We start from the raw sequence: 17,878 nt of genomic DNA, 5'->3' as shown, positions 1-17,878 counted from the left end.
TAAACCAGCAAAAGATATTAATTTTTTCACTAACCTTCATAAACTTCATCAGATGACAGTCCTATAACATCATATTACACAATACATATATGGTTTGTTCGAAAATGTGCATATTTAGAGCTGAAATCCGTGGTTATACAATGTGACCATGTAGCAATTATTTTCCAGAATCTCCGTATATGTTTCTGACACTCACCTATTCTGACCAAATAACTATTCATAAACTTTACTAAAAAATACATGTTGTATAGGAAATGATAGATACACTAGTTCTTAATGCAATCGCCGTGTTAGAATTCTAAAAATAACTTCATTACGACATGCAGCTTACGTTATAGCGAGAGCGCGCCCAAAATCTGGGCGCAAACTAAAAGTAAACATGTTCGACAGATATATGAAATAACATCATAAATGGGTCCTACTTTTGATGATCTTCCATCAGAATGTTGTACAAGGGGTCCTTTATCCAGAACAATCGTTGTTTGGTTTTAGAATGGCATTTTTCCCTCTCGAATGAGCAAGCAAAACTAGCCAAGTGGCGCTAAGCTCTCCTTCGTCACCAAACGCAAAGAACGCAACACGCCTAAACTCCCGAAAAAATTTCAATAATCTAATAAAACTATATTGAAAAAACATACTTTACGATGATATTATCACATTTATCAAATAAAATCAAAGCCGGAGATATGAGACGTCTATAGCGAATGCTTTTCAGAAGCCAATACTGGTGACCTTTATGCGCTTCCTGAACAAAGGAATTCTGGGTCATGTCTTCTGGGGTCATGATTAGTGTAGTGTTAGCTAGCTACATAGTTGTCTTTGCTGTCTTTGTATCTAAGATAATTGTGTAGTTTAGAGTAATTATCGAGGTTAGCTAGCCAGCTATTTTCGTCGCTGCGCCACCGTTCTCCTACCTAGTCAACAACTGCTAGCTAGCTAGTCAACTTCTACCGACTAGCAGCACTGTAGAAACTAATAATACATTACAACGGAACGATTTGATTAGTGTAGTGTTAGCTAGATACATAGTTGTCTTTGTATCTAAGATAATTGTGTAGTTTAGAGTAATTATCGAGGTTATCGAGGTTACCTAGCCAGTTATCGAGGTTACCTAGCCAGCTACACTTTCAAACAAAGTCAACAACGCAGCCACTGCTAGCTAGCCTACTTCACCAGCCAGCAGTACTGTATCATTTTAATCATTTTAGTCAATAAGATTTTTGCAACGTAAGCTTAACTTTCTGAACATTCGAGACGTGTAGTCCACTTGTCATTCCAATCTCCTTTGCATTAGCGTAGCCTCTTCTGTAGCCTGTCAACTATGTGTCTGTCTATCCCTGTTCTCTCCTCTCTGCACAGACCATACAAACGCTTCACACCGCGTGGCCGCTGCCACTCTAACCTGGTGGTCCCAGCGCGCACGACCCACGTGGAGTTCCAGGTCTCCGGCAGCCTCTGGAACTGCCGATCTGCGGCCAACAAGGCAGAGTTCATCTCAGCCTATGCTTCCCTCCAGTCCCTCGACTTCTTGGCACTGACGGAAACATGGATTACCACAGATAACACTGCTACTCCTACTGCTCTCTCCTCGTCTGCCCACGTGTTCTCGCACACCCCGAGAGCTTCTGGTCAGCGGGGTGGTGGCACTGGGATCCTCATCTCTCCCAAGTGGACATTCTCTCTTTCTCCCCTGACCCATCTGTCTATCGCCTCCTTTGAATTCCATGCTGTCACAGTTACCAGCCCTTTCAAGCTTAACATCCTTATCATTTATCGCCCTCCAGGTTCCCTTGGAGAGTTCATCAATGAGCTTGACGCCTTGATAAGTTCCTTTCCTGAGGATGGCTCACCTCTCACAGTTCTGGGTGACTTTAACCTCCCCACGTCTACCTTTGACTCATTCCTCTCTGCCTCCTTCTTTCCACTCCTCTCCTCTTTTGACCTCACCCTCTCACCTTCCCCCCCTACTCACAAGGCAGGCAATACGCTTGACCTCATCTTTACTAGATGCTGTTCTTCCACCAATCTCATTGCAACTCCCCTCCAAGTCTCCGACCACTACCTTGTATCCTTTTCCCTCTCGCTCTCATCCAACACTTCCCACTCTGCCCCTACTCGGATGGTATCGCGCCGTCCCAACCTTCGCTCTCTCTCCCCCGCTACTCTCTCCTCTTCCATCCTATCATCTCTTCCCTCTGCTCAAACCTTCTCCAACCTATCTCCTGATTCTGCCTCCTCAACCCTCCTCTCCTCCCTTTCTGCATCCTTTGACTCTCTATGTCCCCTATCCTCCAGGCCGGCTCGGTCCTCCCCTCCTGCTCCGTGGCTCGACGACTCATTGTGAGCTCACAGAACAGGGCTCCGGGCAGCCGAGCGGAAATGGAGGAAAACTTCGTCAACCATTTTGAAAAGAAGGTCGACGACATCCGATCCTCGTTTGCTAAGTCAAACGACACCGCTGGTTCTGCTCACACTGCCCTACCCTGTGCTTTGACCTCTTTCTCCCCTCTCTCTCCAGATGAAATCTCGCGTCTTGTGACGGCCGGCCGCCCAACAACCTGCCCGCTTGACCCTATCCCCTCCTCTCTTCTCCAGACCATTTCCGGAGACCTTCTCCCTTACCTCACCTCGCTCATCAACTCATCCTTGACCGCTGGCTACGTCCCTTCCGTCTTCAAGAGAGCGAGAGTTGCACCCCTTCTGAAAAAACCTACACTCCATCCCTCCGATGTCAACAACTACAGACCAGTATCCCTTCTTTCTTTTCTCTCCAAAACTCTTGAACGTGCCGTCCTTGGCCAGGTCTCCTGCTATCTCTCTCAGAATTACCTTCTTGATCCTAATCAGTCAGGTTTCAAGACTAGTCATTCAACTGAGACTGCTCTTCTCTGTGTCACGGAGGCGCTCCGCACTGCTAAAGCTCACTCTCTCTCCTCTGCTCTCATCCTTCTAGACCTATCGGCTGCCTTTGATACTGTGAACCATCAGATCCTCCTCTCCACCCTCTCCGAGTTGGGCATCTCCGGCGCGGCCCACGCTTGGATTGCGTCCTACCTGACAGGTCGCTCCTACCAGGTGGCGTGGCGAGAATCTGTCTCCGCACCACGTGCTCTCACCACTGGTGTCCCCCAGGGCTCTGTTCTAGGCCCTCTCCTATTCTCGCTATACACCAAGTCACTTGGCTCTGTCATATCCTCACATGGTCTCTCCTATCATTGCTATGCAGACGACACACAATTAATCTTCTCCTTTCCCCCTTCTGATAACCAGGTGGCGAATCGCATCTCTGCATGTCTGGCAGACATATCAGTGTGGATGACGGATCACCACCTCAAGCTGAACCTCGGCAAGACGGAGCTGCTCTTCCTCCCGGGGAAGGACTGCCCGTTCCATGATCTCGCCATCACGGTTGACAACTCCATTGTGTCCTCCTCCCAGAGTGCTAAGAACCTTGGCGTGATCCTGGACAACACCCTGTCGTTCTCAACTAACATCAAGGCGGTGACCCGTTCCTGTAGGTTCATGCTCTACAACATTCGCAGAGTACGACCCTGCCTCACACAGGAAGCGGCGCAGGTCCTAATCCAGGCACTTGTCATCTCCCGTCTGGATTACTGCAACTCACTGTTGGCTGGGCTCCCTGCCTGTGCCATTAAACCCCTACAACTCATCCAGAACGCCGCAGCCCGTCTGGTGTTCAACCTTCCCAAGTTCTCTCACGTCACCCCGCTCCTCCGCTCTCTCCACTGGCTTCCAGTTGAAGCTCGCATCCGCTACAAGACCATGGTGCTTGCCTACGGAGCTGTGAGGGGAACGGCACCTCCGTACCTTCAGGCTCTGATCAGGCCCTACACCCAAACAAGGGCACTGCGTTCATCCACCTCTGGCCTGCTCGCCTCCCTACCTCTGAGGAAGTACAGTTCCCGCTCAGCCCAGTCAAAACTGTTCGCTGCTCTGGCACCCCAATGGTGGAACAAACTCCCTCACGACGCCAGGTCAGCGGAGTCAATCACCACCTTCCGGAGACACCTGAAACCCCACCTCTTTAAGGAATACCTAGGATAGGATAAAGTAATCCTTCTAACCCCCCCCTTAAAAGATTTAGATGCACTATTGTAAAGTGGTTGTTCCACTGGATATCATAAGGTGAATGCACCAATTTGTAAGTCGCTCTGGATAAGAGCGTCTGCTAAATGACTTAAATGTAAATGTAAATTCCAAGCTCTATCTTTTGACCATAGAAATACCTAGAAACACCATTTCACCTCTCACAGCCTATTGACATCTAGTGGAAGGCGTATGAAGTGCATGTATACTAATAGATATCAAGCACATTTATAGGCAGGCCCTGGAACAGAGCCTCGATTTTAAGATTTTTCACTTTCTGACAGGAAGTTTGCTGCAAAATGAGTTCTGTTTTACTCACAGATATAATTCAAACAGTTTTAGAAACTTGAGAGTTTTCTATCCAATAGTAATAATAATATGCATATTGTACGAGCAAGAATTGAGTACGAGGCCGTTTGAAATGGGCACCTTTTATCCAAGCTACTCAATACTGCCCCTGCAGCCCAAAGAAGTTAACAAAAAAATTATGTATGTCATGTATGTATATTCACCCCACCCTGTATTGTAATCAAAACTTACCAGAAAGCATGTAGTCCTTGGCTCAGACGGTGTAGTAGTGTGGGCTCAATAGCATCTCATTAGTGTGCAAGATCTTGAGAATCAGTTGTACATGTGATGGAAGAATGCACTGTGCATGCAGAGGGTTGCAATTCCATTGAATTGGGGATAGTTTAACCAAAATATGCCACAAGACCTAGGATTGCCTTGTGTATGCCACAAAAAAGGTTCACTGTTATAAGCTAACTCGTTTTGAGGAATTTAAGCTAAATTTCCAGATATTTCCTGGAAAGTTTCTGACCCTTTCTTTGCAACCCTAATGACAAAGCAAATGTGTATACTGTATATATATATTTTTTTTAAACGGAAATATCACAATTTAGATTTTTTTATTTCGCCTTTATTTAACCAGGTAGGCCAGTTGAGAACACGTTCTCATTTACAACTGCGACCTATTCAGACCCTTATTGAGTACTTTGTATTCAGACCCTTTACTAAGTACTTTGTTGAAGCACCTTAGGCAGCGATTACAGCCTTTAGTATGACGCTGCAAGCTTGGCACACCTGTATTTGGGGAGCATCTCCCATTCTTCTCTGCAGATCCTCTCAAGCTCTGTCAGGTTGGATGGGGAGCGTTGCTGCACAGCTATTTTCAGGTCTCTCCAGAGACGTTAGATCGGGTTCAACTCTGGGCTCAGCATGATGTTGTCACCACCTCCCTGACCAAGGAAAAGTCTTTGTGGTTCAAAACTTCTTCCATTTAAGAATGATGGAGGCCACTGTGGGGGACCTTCAATGCTCCAGACATTTTTTTGGTACCATTCCCCAGATATGTGCCTCAACACAATCCTGTCTCGGAGCTCTACAGACAATTCCTTCGACCTCATGACTTGGTTTTTGCTCTGACGTGCACTGTCAACTGTGGGACCTTATATAGACAGGTGTGTGCCTTTTCAAATCATGTCCAATCAATTGAATTTACCACAGGATGACTCCAAGTTGTAGAAACATCTCAAGGATGTTCAATGGAAACAGGTTGCACCTGAGCTCAATTTCTAATCTCATAGCAAAGGGTATGAATACTTATGTAAATAAGGTTTTTCTGTTTATATTTTAATACATTTGCAAAAATTTCTACCGACCTGTTTTCGCTTTGTCATTATGGGGTATTGTGTGTGTGTGTGTGTGTGTGTAGATTGAGGGAATTTAATACATTTATGAATAATGCTTTAACGTAACAAAGTGGAAAAAGTCAAAGGGTCTGAATAGTTTCTGAATGCACTGTACATGTCTGATAGCCTAGTTATAATGAACATGATTTTTTTATGGCTATATAAAAGGTATAATTTGTATTGTATTTTGCACAATGCACATTTAGCTTAATGACGAGGGCCAAATCCTACCTCTGCTTACATAACACATGTTGTGCCAAACTGAAACAGCAGGGGTGTCCTCAGCCCACTCCCTATCTCATTTCGTCCATGCTTAGTAATAATGACTACGAATTTGCCTTGTGCGTTCTGCTCATGAACACCATAATGGACACATTTCTACATTTTAAAATGCATTCCACACCTGCACAATCCTTAGTGCCCAGTGTCTCTTCTCAGTTTAATCCGGGCACGATTCCCTCTCATTCCGCCTAGTCCCTCCCTCCCTGATCAGTTGCATTTATAGGTCACTGCGAGATCAGCGGTCCCTACCAAACACACAGTGATAGTCTAACCGCAGGGTTTGGGAACATTTGAAATGGCCTGCCGTCTCTCCTCGTTACCGTCAAGCAGCCTGAGCAGGTTGTGTGTGCCAGACGCATTACACGCCACGTCTGTCAGATGCACAGTTGTTTCTACAGCGCCCACTGCCAGGGGGGTATCACCAGGCAACGCTGCCTAACTGACATTTGATTTACACCTAAACTGTTTGTGTTTATTTACAAAGAGTATAAAACTGTTGCTGGCCAGAGGATTGTCAACAAACAGGGCTGTCAGGGACAGACAAGAAATTGGCCCCAACTGTGTTTTGGCTGGTGTCTCTTTGTTCTTCTTGAGTAAACATCTCCCATCTCAACTTGTTTGGATCCCTCGCTCTATTGTGTGAAAACACGTATCTTATTTCTCTCCAAATGAATTTGTCCAAAATAATGATTTAAAATTGTGCTGTGTAAAAAGGGGTGCAGGATGGTGCTGTGTAAAAAGGGTGGGCCGGTATTCGATGGGTAGGCATCGCAGTGTGCAGCCTATTTGTTGACACCTCCATCATCATGAAAGGAGAGAGGCGACATTTATACATTTAAGTTCTCTACTTGTATCCTTCAATCTTGTACATTATCACTGTAGTGATCAGGATAACACGGGGCCTTGAAGGACTCGGCGACTGACGGTTTGATCGACCATCACCTTTGTTAACCACCTGTTGTGAACCACAAGGCTCCATGCTGGGCCCAATTAAAATGCCCATCCCTGACCACAATCCACAAAAAGCAGCTGTCAGAGAGAACATATTCCCACGGAACGCTGTCACCATCCCATCCGTGCTACTGTTATTGACAGATCTCTCTGTGATCCCATCCCACTGACAAGGACTTCCCCTTCACAGAGACTCATAGAGACCAAGGAGCCGTGAAACGTTCAGAGGACAGATGATTAGAGCAACGTGATGGACTTAACACACTCCTAATGAGCACTACAAAGGATTCCAGGGACGTCCTCAGGGGTTTGTTTGTGGGCGAGGAGAGCCAACAAACAGGGGAAGGTGAAAGTGAGGTTATGCTGAGTTTCCATTGAGGATTTACCACAGTGTTTTACCCAAAAGACAGAGCCATGCCGCACTGGGCCATGGCTCTGGCGGACCTGCTCTAACTTGGAGCCATGCCAAGGCCCTGGGTAGTTTTCGCGCTGGCATCTACACATAACAACGGCTAATTGCACACTTTAACACCTTGCCACAAAGCCTTGAATGATGCAGAGGTTGTTGATTCTGCCCGCCACAAGTCTTTAGTGTTACACTCCTGATGGAAGCACAATAACACTAGAGCTTACATTAACATAAAACACTGGTGACACACTGGGGTGGGGGTATGTCTTAGTGGAAAAACACCAAGTCCCCCTCCACCCATCTGAAGGCCCCCTAATTTCTGTTGAAGGCAGATAAAGTGGGACTCTGGGTGGAATCGAGCAGCAGCAGAACATAATTTGGAGGGGAGAGAGAGTGGAGAAATCAGGCTCTGTGAGAAGGCATAGTGTGTGTGTGAGTGTAGTGTACTGTGTGTGAGTGTGTTTTGCTGATGGGGACTTCCAATAGGAAAAGCTTCTGAGGGGTTTGGGGACAGGAGAGAGGAGACCCTGTAGGGGAGATGTGTTTCAGAACCACCACCAGAAAGAGTTAGCCTATATACAGTCTGATATGGATGCATAGCCTATATACAGTCTGATATGGATGCATAGCCTATATACAGTCTGATATGGATGCATAGCCTATATACAGTCTGATATGGATGCATAGCCTATATACAGTCTGATATGGATGCATAGCCTATATACAGTCTGATATGGATGCATAGCCTATATACAGTCTGATATGGATGCATAGCCTATATACAGTCTGATATGGATGCATAGCCTATATACAGTCTGATATGGATGCATAGCCTATATACAGTCTGATATGGATGCATAGCTAGACTGAAGCTAGAGAACCATTCCGTCTCCTAAATGCTTGAGCCAAGGATGTGGTATACAGCTGAGTACAGGACTATAGTCTCCTTAGCAGAGGCACATGGGAATGTGTTTATCCAAACCTGTCAAAATCCTCTTTCTCAGCTATGCTCTGAACCCAGCTCAGTCTAGCTCAGCCCATTAAATTGTGCATTTCGCTGTCTAACTAAAATTACCTTACCATTGTAATAAATCGTCACTTTAAGGTCAGAGATTGTAGAAGGCTAGGTGAATGAAAGTCAGCATTGCAGTGAGACGTGGTTACAGTTTAACTGCAGTCAGTGTTTTAATGGGGTTGTGTCTACAGAAATCACAGATAGCCATGTTTCATTCATCTCAGTTTAAGTGTCCCAAATCCAGATTGATGAGGTATAACGGTAGCAGGGCAGGGGCTGGAGTAGGGCTGGAGATGGGGCTGGCGCAGGGCTGTACTGGAGCAGGGCTGGTGATTCATGGAAGTGTCATAGCAGCTAATTGCTGTATGGTGTAGTGTGGTTGATCTAACAACAGTAGCCTGCGCGGCGCGGGGCGGCTCTAACAACAGTAGCCTGCGCGGCGCGGGGCGGCTCTAACAACAGTAGCCTGTGCGGCGCGGGGCGGCTCTAACAACAGTAGCCTGCGCGGCGCGGGGCGGCTCTAACAACAGTAGCCTGCGCGGCGCGGGGCGGCTCTAACAACAGTAGCCTGCGCGGCGCGGGGCGGCTCTAACAACAGTAGCCTGCGCGGCGCGGCTCTAACAACAGTAGCCTGCGCGGCGGCGGCTCTAACAACCGTAGCCTGCGCGGCGCGGGGCGGCTCTAACAACAGTAGCCTGCGCGGCGCGGCTCTAACAACAGTAGCCTGCGCGGCGCGGCTCTAACAACAGTAGCCTGCGCGGCGCGGGGCGGCTCTAACAACAGTAGCCTGCGCGGCGCGGGGCGGCTCTAACAACAGTAGCCTGCGCGGCGCGGCGGCGGCTCTAACAACAGTAGCCTGCGCGGCGCGGGGCGGCTCTAACAACAGTAGCCTATCTGTGTCTGTAGGCGAGGCCTCCTTTTTTACAATTGTAATATTGTTTTAAAGATTGATTTAAGAGGACTTATGAAAAATTGATTTGCCAATAGCTAATATTCTAAAAAGTGAAACTCATATGAAAGCCTGAGATCAGACTCCATTTATTGTCCATTTGTTCACAGCAGTAGTCAGTTGACCTCTCTTGATTGTTATTCTTTTTTACCTGATTGATTTTGTTGCTGTTTACGATTTAACGTTCCTCTGATTTTAAATAATGTTATTGTATTGTAACTATCAGTCCAGATGGCTCTGGTTTATTCTCCCACACTAGTCATCAGAGGATTGCCTGCTCGTCCAGTCCCTTAAACAGGACATATGGGCTGATTGGGCTCCCCACCCCACTGGGTTTTTATCTTGTTTTATTTTCTCTCGTTCAAACACACTTCGTTTTGTCAGAAATACTCGTCTTATGAAACCAACCCTGTCCAAACTTCTATCTCCAAAAGTAGGTCAGTAAAATAATTACTTAAATTAAAAAATAAAAACCTGAAGAAAGGAAGGCATGAAATACTTTGCTATGCATTAATGGGTTTGTTTGATACACATTGTAAATTATAAATGGACTCATTGTACTCTTTCTCCTTACTTTATTAAGAGTGGTTAAATTTCTCCGTTTTCATTCTGTATCCTCTTTGTGTGGACGGTAATGAATAATGTGAATAGGCAGGGGGTAATAATGTCCATCCAAACTTTAAATGGAAAAAAACCCTGGGAATTTCAAACTAAATGTTACCACTGTTCCAGTGATTGTGTCCTCTCTCCCCCATACAGGCACCCAGTACCGGGAGGGGCAGGAGCGGGACTTGAAGGTGGCTCTGAGGGGCACAGACCCCTCCATCCCTCTGGTGTTTGTCAGTGGTAACCATGACCTGGGTAACACACCCACCCCGGAGACTGTAGCCCAGTTCTGCAACGCCTGGGGAGATGACTACTTCAGCTTCTGGGTGGGTGGCTAGAGTGAGATGAAAACTTACTGTAGATGTGGATTGTACAAAACCCTTTAAGTTCCTTATATAAACACTGGTCCTTGGAGCTGGATAGGAACAATTGACCTGTAACATGACCGGTAGGAACAGAGTGGCACCCCTTTTTATCCAACATGAATTACTACTGTTATTGTATACTCTGTGTGGCCCAAGCTGAAAGCAAAGCCAATACCCTGATGTTGCAAAGTACCCTGCTCTGAACAGCTGAGTCACCAACACTAAAGTACTGCACAGGAGTGATGTCATAATCCTGAGACAACTGTCTCTAGTCAGGTCAGTTCTAATGTGGCTGCTTTAAAGGCATGAACCATGGCGATGCCATAAGGACATTATCTTAATAACCTTAACCTATACTGTAATCCCAAACCTGTCACTCTGATTTTTAGGTTGGAGGGGTGCTGTGTCTGGTGCTGAACTCCCAGCTGTTCTTTGATGCGTCGGCCTGCCCCGACCTGAGAGACGCCCAGGAAGCCTGGTTAGAGGGCCAGCTGCAGAGGGCCTCTCAGGGGCCTGGGGTCACCCCCAAACACGTCCTGGTGTTCCAACACATCCCTCTGTACTTAAAGACCCCCGACGAGGAGGACGACTACTTTAACCTGCAGACCGCCACAAGGCAGAGCCTCCTAGGCAGGTTCAAACGGGCAGGTAGGTCATTTAACTTGATTTAACCTTTATTCAGGGGTGAATCTATCTTCCACTAGACTTATTTTCACTTCATGCATTGATGTCAATGGTAGACTTAGTGAAAATTACATTTCAGTGGAAGTTAGGATTCACCCCACAACCTTTATTTAGGAAGTGGTCTCCTCTTGTTTTGTGCTTAGTGAACACAGCCCAGATTTAGCTGTGCAACACAGACCTCACACCAGGGAGAGATGGGATTAGTGTGTCAACAGGTTTAATACAGGATAAGTCACAGTGAGGAGGACCAAGGAGGAACAGCCCCTGATTTTCTCCCCACATTTACAGCTTGAATTTAAAATGGATTAAGTTGAGATTTTGTTGCTGGCCTACACACAATACCCCATAATGTCAAAGTAGAATGATGTTTTTCAATATTTTTTGCAAATAAATTAAAAACAAAAAGCTGAAATGTCTTGAGTCAATAAGTATTCAACCCCTTTGTTATGACAAGCCTATATATGTTTAGGAGTAATGTGCTTATGTCAAATAAGTTGCATGGACTCACTTTGTGCAATAATAGTGTTTAACAGGATTTTTGAATGACTATCATCTCTGTACCCCACACATACAGATAATTGTAAGGTCCCTCAGTCGAGCAGTAAATTTCAAACACAGATTCAACCACAAAGACCAGGGAGATTTTGCAATGCCTTGCAAAGGGCACTAATTGGTAGATTGCTTTTTTTTTCTCCAGACATTCAATATCCCTTTGAGCATGGTGAAGTTATTAATTACACTTTTGGATGGTGTATCAATAAACCCAGTCACTACAAAGATACTGGCGTCCTTTCTAACTCAGTTGCCAGAGAGGAAGGAAACAGCTCAGGGATTTCACCAGGAGGCCAATGGTGACTTTAAAACAGTTATAGAGTTGAATGGCTGTGATAGGAGAAAACTGAGGATGGATCAACTTTGTAGTTTCTCCACCATATTAATCTAATTGAGAGTGAAAATAATGAACCCTGTAAGAATAAATTATTCCAAAACATGCATCCTGTTCACAACAAGGCACTTAAGTATTACTGCAAAAAATGTGGCAAAGCAACTCACTTTTTCTCCTGAATACAAAGTGTTATGTTTGGGGAAAATCCAATAACATATTACTGAGTACCACTCTCCATATTTTCAAGCATAGTAGTGGCTGCATCATGTTATTGATATGCTTGTCATCGGCAAGGGCTGGGGAGTTTTTCAGGATAAAAAATAAACGGAATGGAGCTAAGCACAGTCAAACCTGGTTCAGTCTGGTTTCCACCAAACACTGGGAGATGAATTCACCTTTCAGCAGGACAAAAACTTAAAACACAAGGCCAAATCTACACTGGAGTTGCTTACAAAGAAGACAGTGAATCTTCCTGAGTGGCTGAGTGAGTTTTTACCAGACCTGAAAATGGTTGTCTAACAATGATCAACAACCAATTTGACAGAGCTTGAAGAATTTTGAAAAGAATAATGGGCAAATGTTGTGCAATCCAGGTGTGGAAAGTTCTTTGAGACTTATCCAGAAAGACTCACAGCTGTAATCGCTACCAAAGGTGCTTTTACAAAGTATTGACTCAGGGGTGTAAATTAGATTTCTGTATTTCATTTTCAATAAATTTGCAAACATTTCTAAAAACATGTTTTCACTTTGTCGTTATGCGGTATTGTGTGTAGATGGGTGAGAAAATTATATTTAATCCATTTTGAATTTAGGCTGTAACAACAAAATATAGAATAAGTCAAGGGTTATGAATACTTTCTGAAGGCACTGTACTTCATTTAATCCATGCTCAAAAGAATACAAAAGGTGAAAGTGCATAGTGCTGAACAAAAAAAGGAGCATATGTTTCATCAGTGCTGTACAAAGCTGAAGACGTAAAACTAATTAAAATGACACCTGTGTGTCAATTTAGTTAGTCTGTACAGCACTGATGAAGACGTAAAAGCTGAAACCTATGTTCCTTTTTTAAAAAAATTTTTAGCCCTTTTTAGCACTTTCGACTTTTGTATTCTTTTGAGCATGGATTGAATTAAGAATATTTTTGAATCTCGGCCTCCTTGTTTTTTTCCCTTCTCATAGCTTGAGTGTGAGTACGTTTTTAACTCTACAGAATGGTTTTCTCTCATGCACCGGCCACCATTCATTCTAGCCTAAGCGCAAACTCTCATACTGGATTTCAGCACTTCTATTTAGGAACATATTGAGTAAGATTTAAAGAATGATTTCAGGTTCTGCTGTTTTATTTACCAACATGTCAAGCTCATATGAAAGGAAGATCAAGTTCAACTCATCCGCACTAATATTTCCCCAGCTGTTATGCTAGTACAGCTATAGACTAGAGCATGGGAGTGTTAACTATCGCACTCATACCCTTGTAGTAAAGTAATATAACACACATAGCCAATGTTCTCTTAGTGATGTAAGCTATGTTGTCTAATGTACTGTAATATAATGGGCGGTGTCAGAGGAAAGCCCATAAAATTGTGGGCTTTCCCCCCCATTTGTTTTGTACACTTGTTGTATTCAGCGCATGTGACAGTTTGATTTGGTAATGTACGAGGTTACCATATTGTCTACTGTAATACGAGGCTACCATTTTGTGTACTCTACTGTAATGTACGAGGCTACCATTTGTGTACTGTAATGTACGAGGCTACCGTTTGTCTACTCTACTGTAATGTACAAGGTTACCATATTGTCTACTGTAATGTACGAGGCTACCATTGTCTACTCTACTGTAATGTATAATGCTACAATTTTCTCTACTGTAATGTACGAGGCTACTATATTGTGTACTGTAATGTACGAGGCTACCATATTGTCTACTCTACTGTAATGTACAAGGCTACCATATTGTAAGCTCCCGTACTCAGGTCTGTTCAACACTGGTCTGACCAATCGGATTCCACTCTTCAAGATTGCTACGTTCACGTGGACTGGGATATGTTCCGCATAGCGTCGGACAATAACATTGATGAATACGTTGATTCGGTGAGCGAGGTTATTAGCAAGTGCATCGGTGATGTTGTACCCACAGCGTCTTAAAGCATTCCCCAACCAGAAACCTGGGATTGATGGCAGAATTAGCACAAAACTGAAAGCGCGAACCACTGCTTTTAATCAGGGCAAGGTGACCGGAAACAGTGTAGCTATTCCCTCCGTAAGGCAATCAAACAAGCTAAGCGTCCGTATAGAGACAAAGTAGAGTCGCAATTCAACGACTCAGACACGAGAGGTATGTGGCAGGGTCTACAGTCAATCACGGACTACAAAAGGAAAACCAGCCCCGTCGCGGACCACGATGTCTTGCTCCCAGACAAACTAAACAACTTCTTTGCTCGCTTTGAGGACAACACAGTGCCACTGACACGGCCCGCTACCGAAACCTGCGGGCTCTCCTTCACTGCAGCCAACGTGAGGAAAACATTTAAACGTGTTAACCCTCGCAAGGCTGCAGGCCCAGACGGCATCCCCAGCCGCGTCCTCAGAGCATGCGCAGACCAGCTGGCTGGTGTGTTTACGGACATATTCAATCAATCCTTATCCCAGTCTGCTGTCCCCACATGTTTCAAGAGGGCCACCATCGCCTCGTAGCACTCACTTCCGTCATCATGAAGTGCTTTGAGAGACTAGTCAAGGACCAGATCACTTCCACCCTACCTGACACCCTAGACCCACTCCAATTTGCTTACCGCCCCAGTAGGTCCACAGACGATGCAATCACACTGCACACTGCCCTAACCCATCTGGACAAGAGGAATACCTATGTAAGAATGCTGTTCATCGACTACAGCTCAGCATTTAACACCATAGTACCCTCCAAACTCGTCATTAAGCTCGAGACCCTGGGTCTCGACCCCGCCCTGTGCAACTGGGTCCTGGACTTCCTGACGGGCCGCCCCCAGGTGGTGAGGGTAGGTAACATCTCCACCCCGCTGATCCTCAACACTGGGGCACCACAAGGGTGCGTTCTCAGCCCTCTCCTGTACTCCCACGACTGCGTGGCCATGCACGCCTCTAACTCAATCATCAAGTTTGCAGACAACACTACAGTGGTAGGCTTGATTACCAACAACGACGAGACGGCCTACAGGGAGGAGGTGAGGGCCCTCGGAGTGTGGTGTCAGGAAAATAACCTCACACTCAATGTCAACAAAACAAAGGAGATGATCGTGGACTTCAGGAAACAGCAGAGGAAGCAGCCCCCTATCCACATCGACGGGACAGTAGTGGAGAAGGTGGAAAGCTTTAAGTTCCTCTGCGTACACATCACGGACAAACTGAAATGGTCCACCCACACAGACAGTGTGGTGAAGAAGGCGCAGCAGCGCCTCTTCAACCTCAGGAGGCTGAAGAAATTCGGCTTGTCACCAAAAACACCAAAACTTTTACAGATGCACAATCGAGAGCATCTTGTTGCGCTGTATCACCACCTGGTACGGCAACTGCTCCGCCCACAACCGTAAGGCTCTCCAGAGGGTAGTGAGGTCTGCACAACGCATCACCGGGGGCAAACTACCTGCCCTCCAGGACACCTACACCACCCGATGTCACAGGAAGGCCAAAAAGATCATCAAGGACAACAACCACCCGAGCCACTACCTGTTCACCCCGCTATCATCCAGAAGGCGAGGTCAGTACAGGTGCATCAAAGCGGGGACCGAGAGACTGAAAAACAGCTTCTATGTCAAGGCCATCAGACTGTTAAACAGCCACCACTAACATTGAGTTGCTGCTGCCAACATACTGACTCAACTCCAGCCACTTTAGTAATGGAGAAATGGTGTAATAAATGTATCACTAGCCACTTTAAATAATGCCACTTTATATCATGTTTACATACACTACATTACTCATCTCATATGTTTATACTGTACTCTATACCATCTACTGCATCTTGCCTATGCCGTTCGGCCATCGCTCATTCATATATTTTTATGTACATATTCTTATTCATTCCGTTACACTTGTGTGTATAAGGTAGTTGTTGTGAAATTGTTAGGTTAGATATTACTGCATGGTCGGAACTAGAAGCACAAGCATTTCGCTACTCACATTAACATCTGCTAACCATGTATATGTGACAAATTAAATTTGATTTGATTTGTCTACTGTAATATACAAGGCTACCATATTGTCTACTGTAATGTACAAGGCTACCATTTTGTCTACTGTAATGTACGAGGCTACCATTGTCTACTGTAATATACGAGGCTACCATAGTCTACTGTAATGTACGAGGCTACCATTTTGTCTACTCTACTGTAATATACGAATCTACCATAGTCTACGGTAATGTACGAGGCTATATTGTCTACTCTGTGTACGAGGCTACCACAGTCTACTGTAATGTACGAGGCTACAATTTTGTCTACTCTACTGTAATGCACAAGGCTAACATATTGCTCACACTACTGTAATGTACGAGACTACCATATTGTCCACTCCTCTACTGTAATTTACAAGGCTACCATATTGTCTACTGTAATGTACGAGGCTACCATATTGTCTACTCTACTGTAATTTACAAGGCTACCATATTGTCTACTGTAATGTACGAGGCTACCATATTGTCTACTGTAATGTACGAGGCTACCATATTGTCTACTGTAATGTACGAGGCTACCATATTGTCTACTGTAATGTACGAGGCTACCATATTGTCTACTGTAATGTACGAGGCTACCATATTGTCTACTGTAATGTACGAGGCTACCATATGGTCTACTGTAATGTACGAGGCTACCATATGGTCTACTGTAATGTACGAGGCTACCATATGGTCTACTGTAATGTACGAGGCTACCATATGGTCTACTGTAATGTACGAGGCTACCATATTGTCTACTGTACATATTTTCTGCAGCGGGAGCTCATCTATTCTGAGATGCTTGTCTGTTCTGTCCAGCAAGCTATGATCAGCATCCTCTCTCTCTCTGTTAGCAGGAGAAGTGCTGCTCTTCCTATCATTCCTAATCATCAGGGTCAGATACTGGTTACGGTCTCTCAGCTATTGTTTAGTGTTTTACTTGTTTTGTTCTATTTGCATCATACAGCAGTAGGCAGACTGGCTGCAGTGTATTTTGGTACTAAGACTCCAAAATAAATATTGTGTTTTTAGAGACACTTTGTTCCTGTTTATTGGAAAATTGTAGATGTGTTTATGAAGTGTTTTTCACTGCAGGTCATGATGCTGGCGTCTGGTAAAAAAAAGATCTCAACCGACCGAAACACATTTCAAAATACAGTGCCTTTTAGAAAATATTCCCACCCCTTGACATGTTGCGTCAGTAAGAATTTAAAATTGATTAAATTGCGATTTTTGTTGTGACGGGTCTACACAAAATGCCCCATAATGTCAGTGTAATTGTTTTTTTTATGTTTACAAATTAATAAAAAATGAAAAGCTGAAATGTCTTGAGTCAAGTATTCAACCCCTTTGTTATGGAAAGCCTAAATAAGTTCAGGAGTAGAAATGTGCTTAACAAGTCACATAATAAGTTGAATGGACTCACTCTGTGTGCAATAATCGTGTTTAACATGATTTTTGAATGACTACTGTGGCAACCCGGGGGCCAGCAGGGAGCTACAAAGCCAGGAGCAGGACCTCGGTCAGCTCCAGAGGGCTAGATAGTTTCCAAGGGGAGTCAGCACCATGGACAGCTTTATAGGCACCAACTGGGGCTGGTGATTTAACACCAACACTACCCAGTCCAGGTGATGCAACCAATTGGCACCTGGAAATGGTCCCACCTGTCTCTCGTTACTCCAAATGGGTATAAGTAGAGTTGCAGTCACTCGGGCGCATCGGCAGACAGGAAGTGGGTACGCCT

The 17,878-nt window shown here is 44.9% G+C and overlaps 1 protein-coding gene across 1 annotated transcript in view; it reads left to right on the top strand.

Moving 5' to 3' along the window:
* cpped1 (calcineurin-like phosphoesterase domain containing 1) overlaps positions 1-17,878 on the top strand; it is a 47,985-nt gene that overhangs the window by 11,803 nt on the left and 18,304 nt on the right. Inside the window, exons 3-4 of the mRNA XM_038992249.1 lie at positions 10,164-10,336; positions 10,765-11,023. Of these exons, the coding sequence (XP_038848177.1) occupies positions 10,164-10,336; positions 10,765-11,023 (432 nt within the window). The remainder of the gene's footprint in view (positions 1-10,163; positions 10,337-10,764; positions 11,024-17,878) is intronic.

This window comes from Salvelinus namaycush, chromosome 4, assembly GCF_016432855.1.
Source record: "Salvelinus namaycush isolate Seneca chromosome 4, SaNama_1.0, whole genome shotgun sequence".
Classification (NCBI taxonomy): Eukaryota; Metazoa; Chordata; class Actinopteri; order Salmoniformes; family Salmonidae; genus Salvelinus; species Salvelinus namaycush.
Note: the sequence above shows the minus strand (reverse complement) of the source record. Positions and strands in the feature narration are given on the sequence as shown.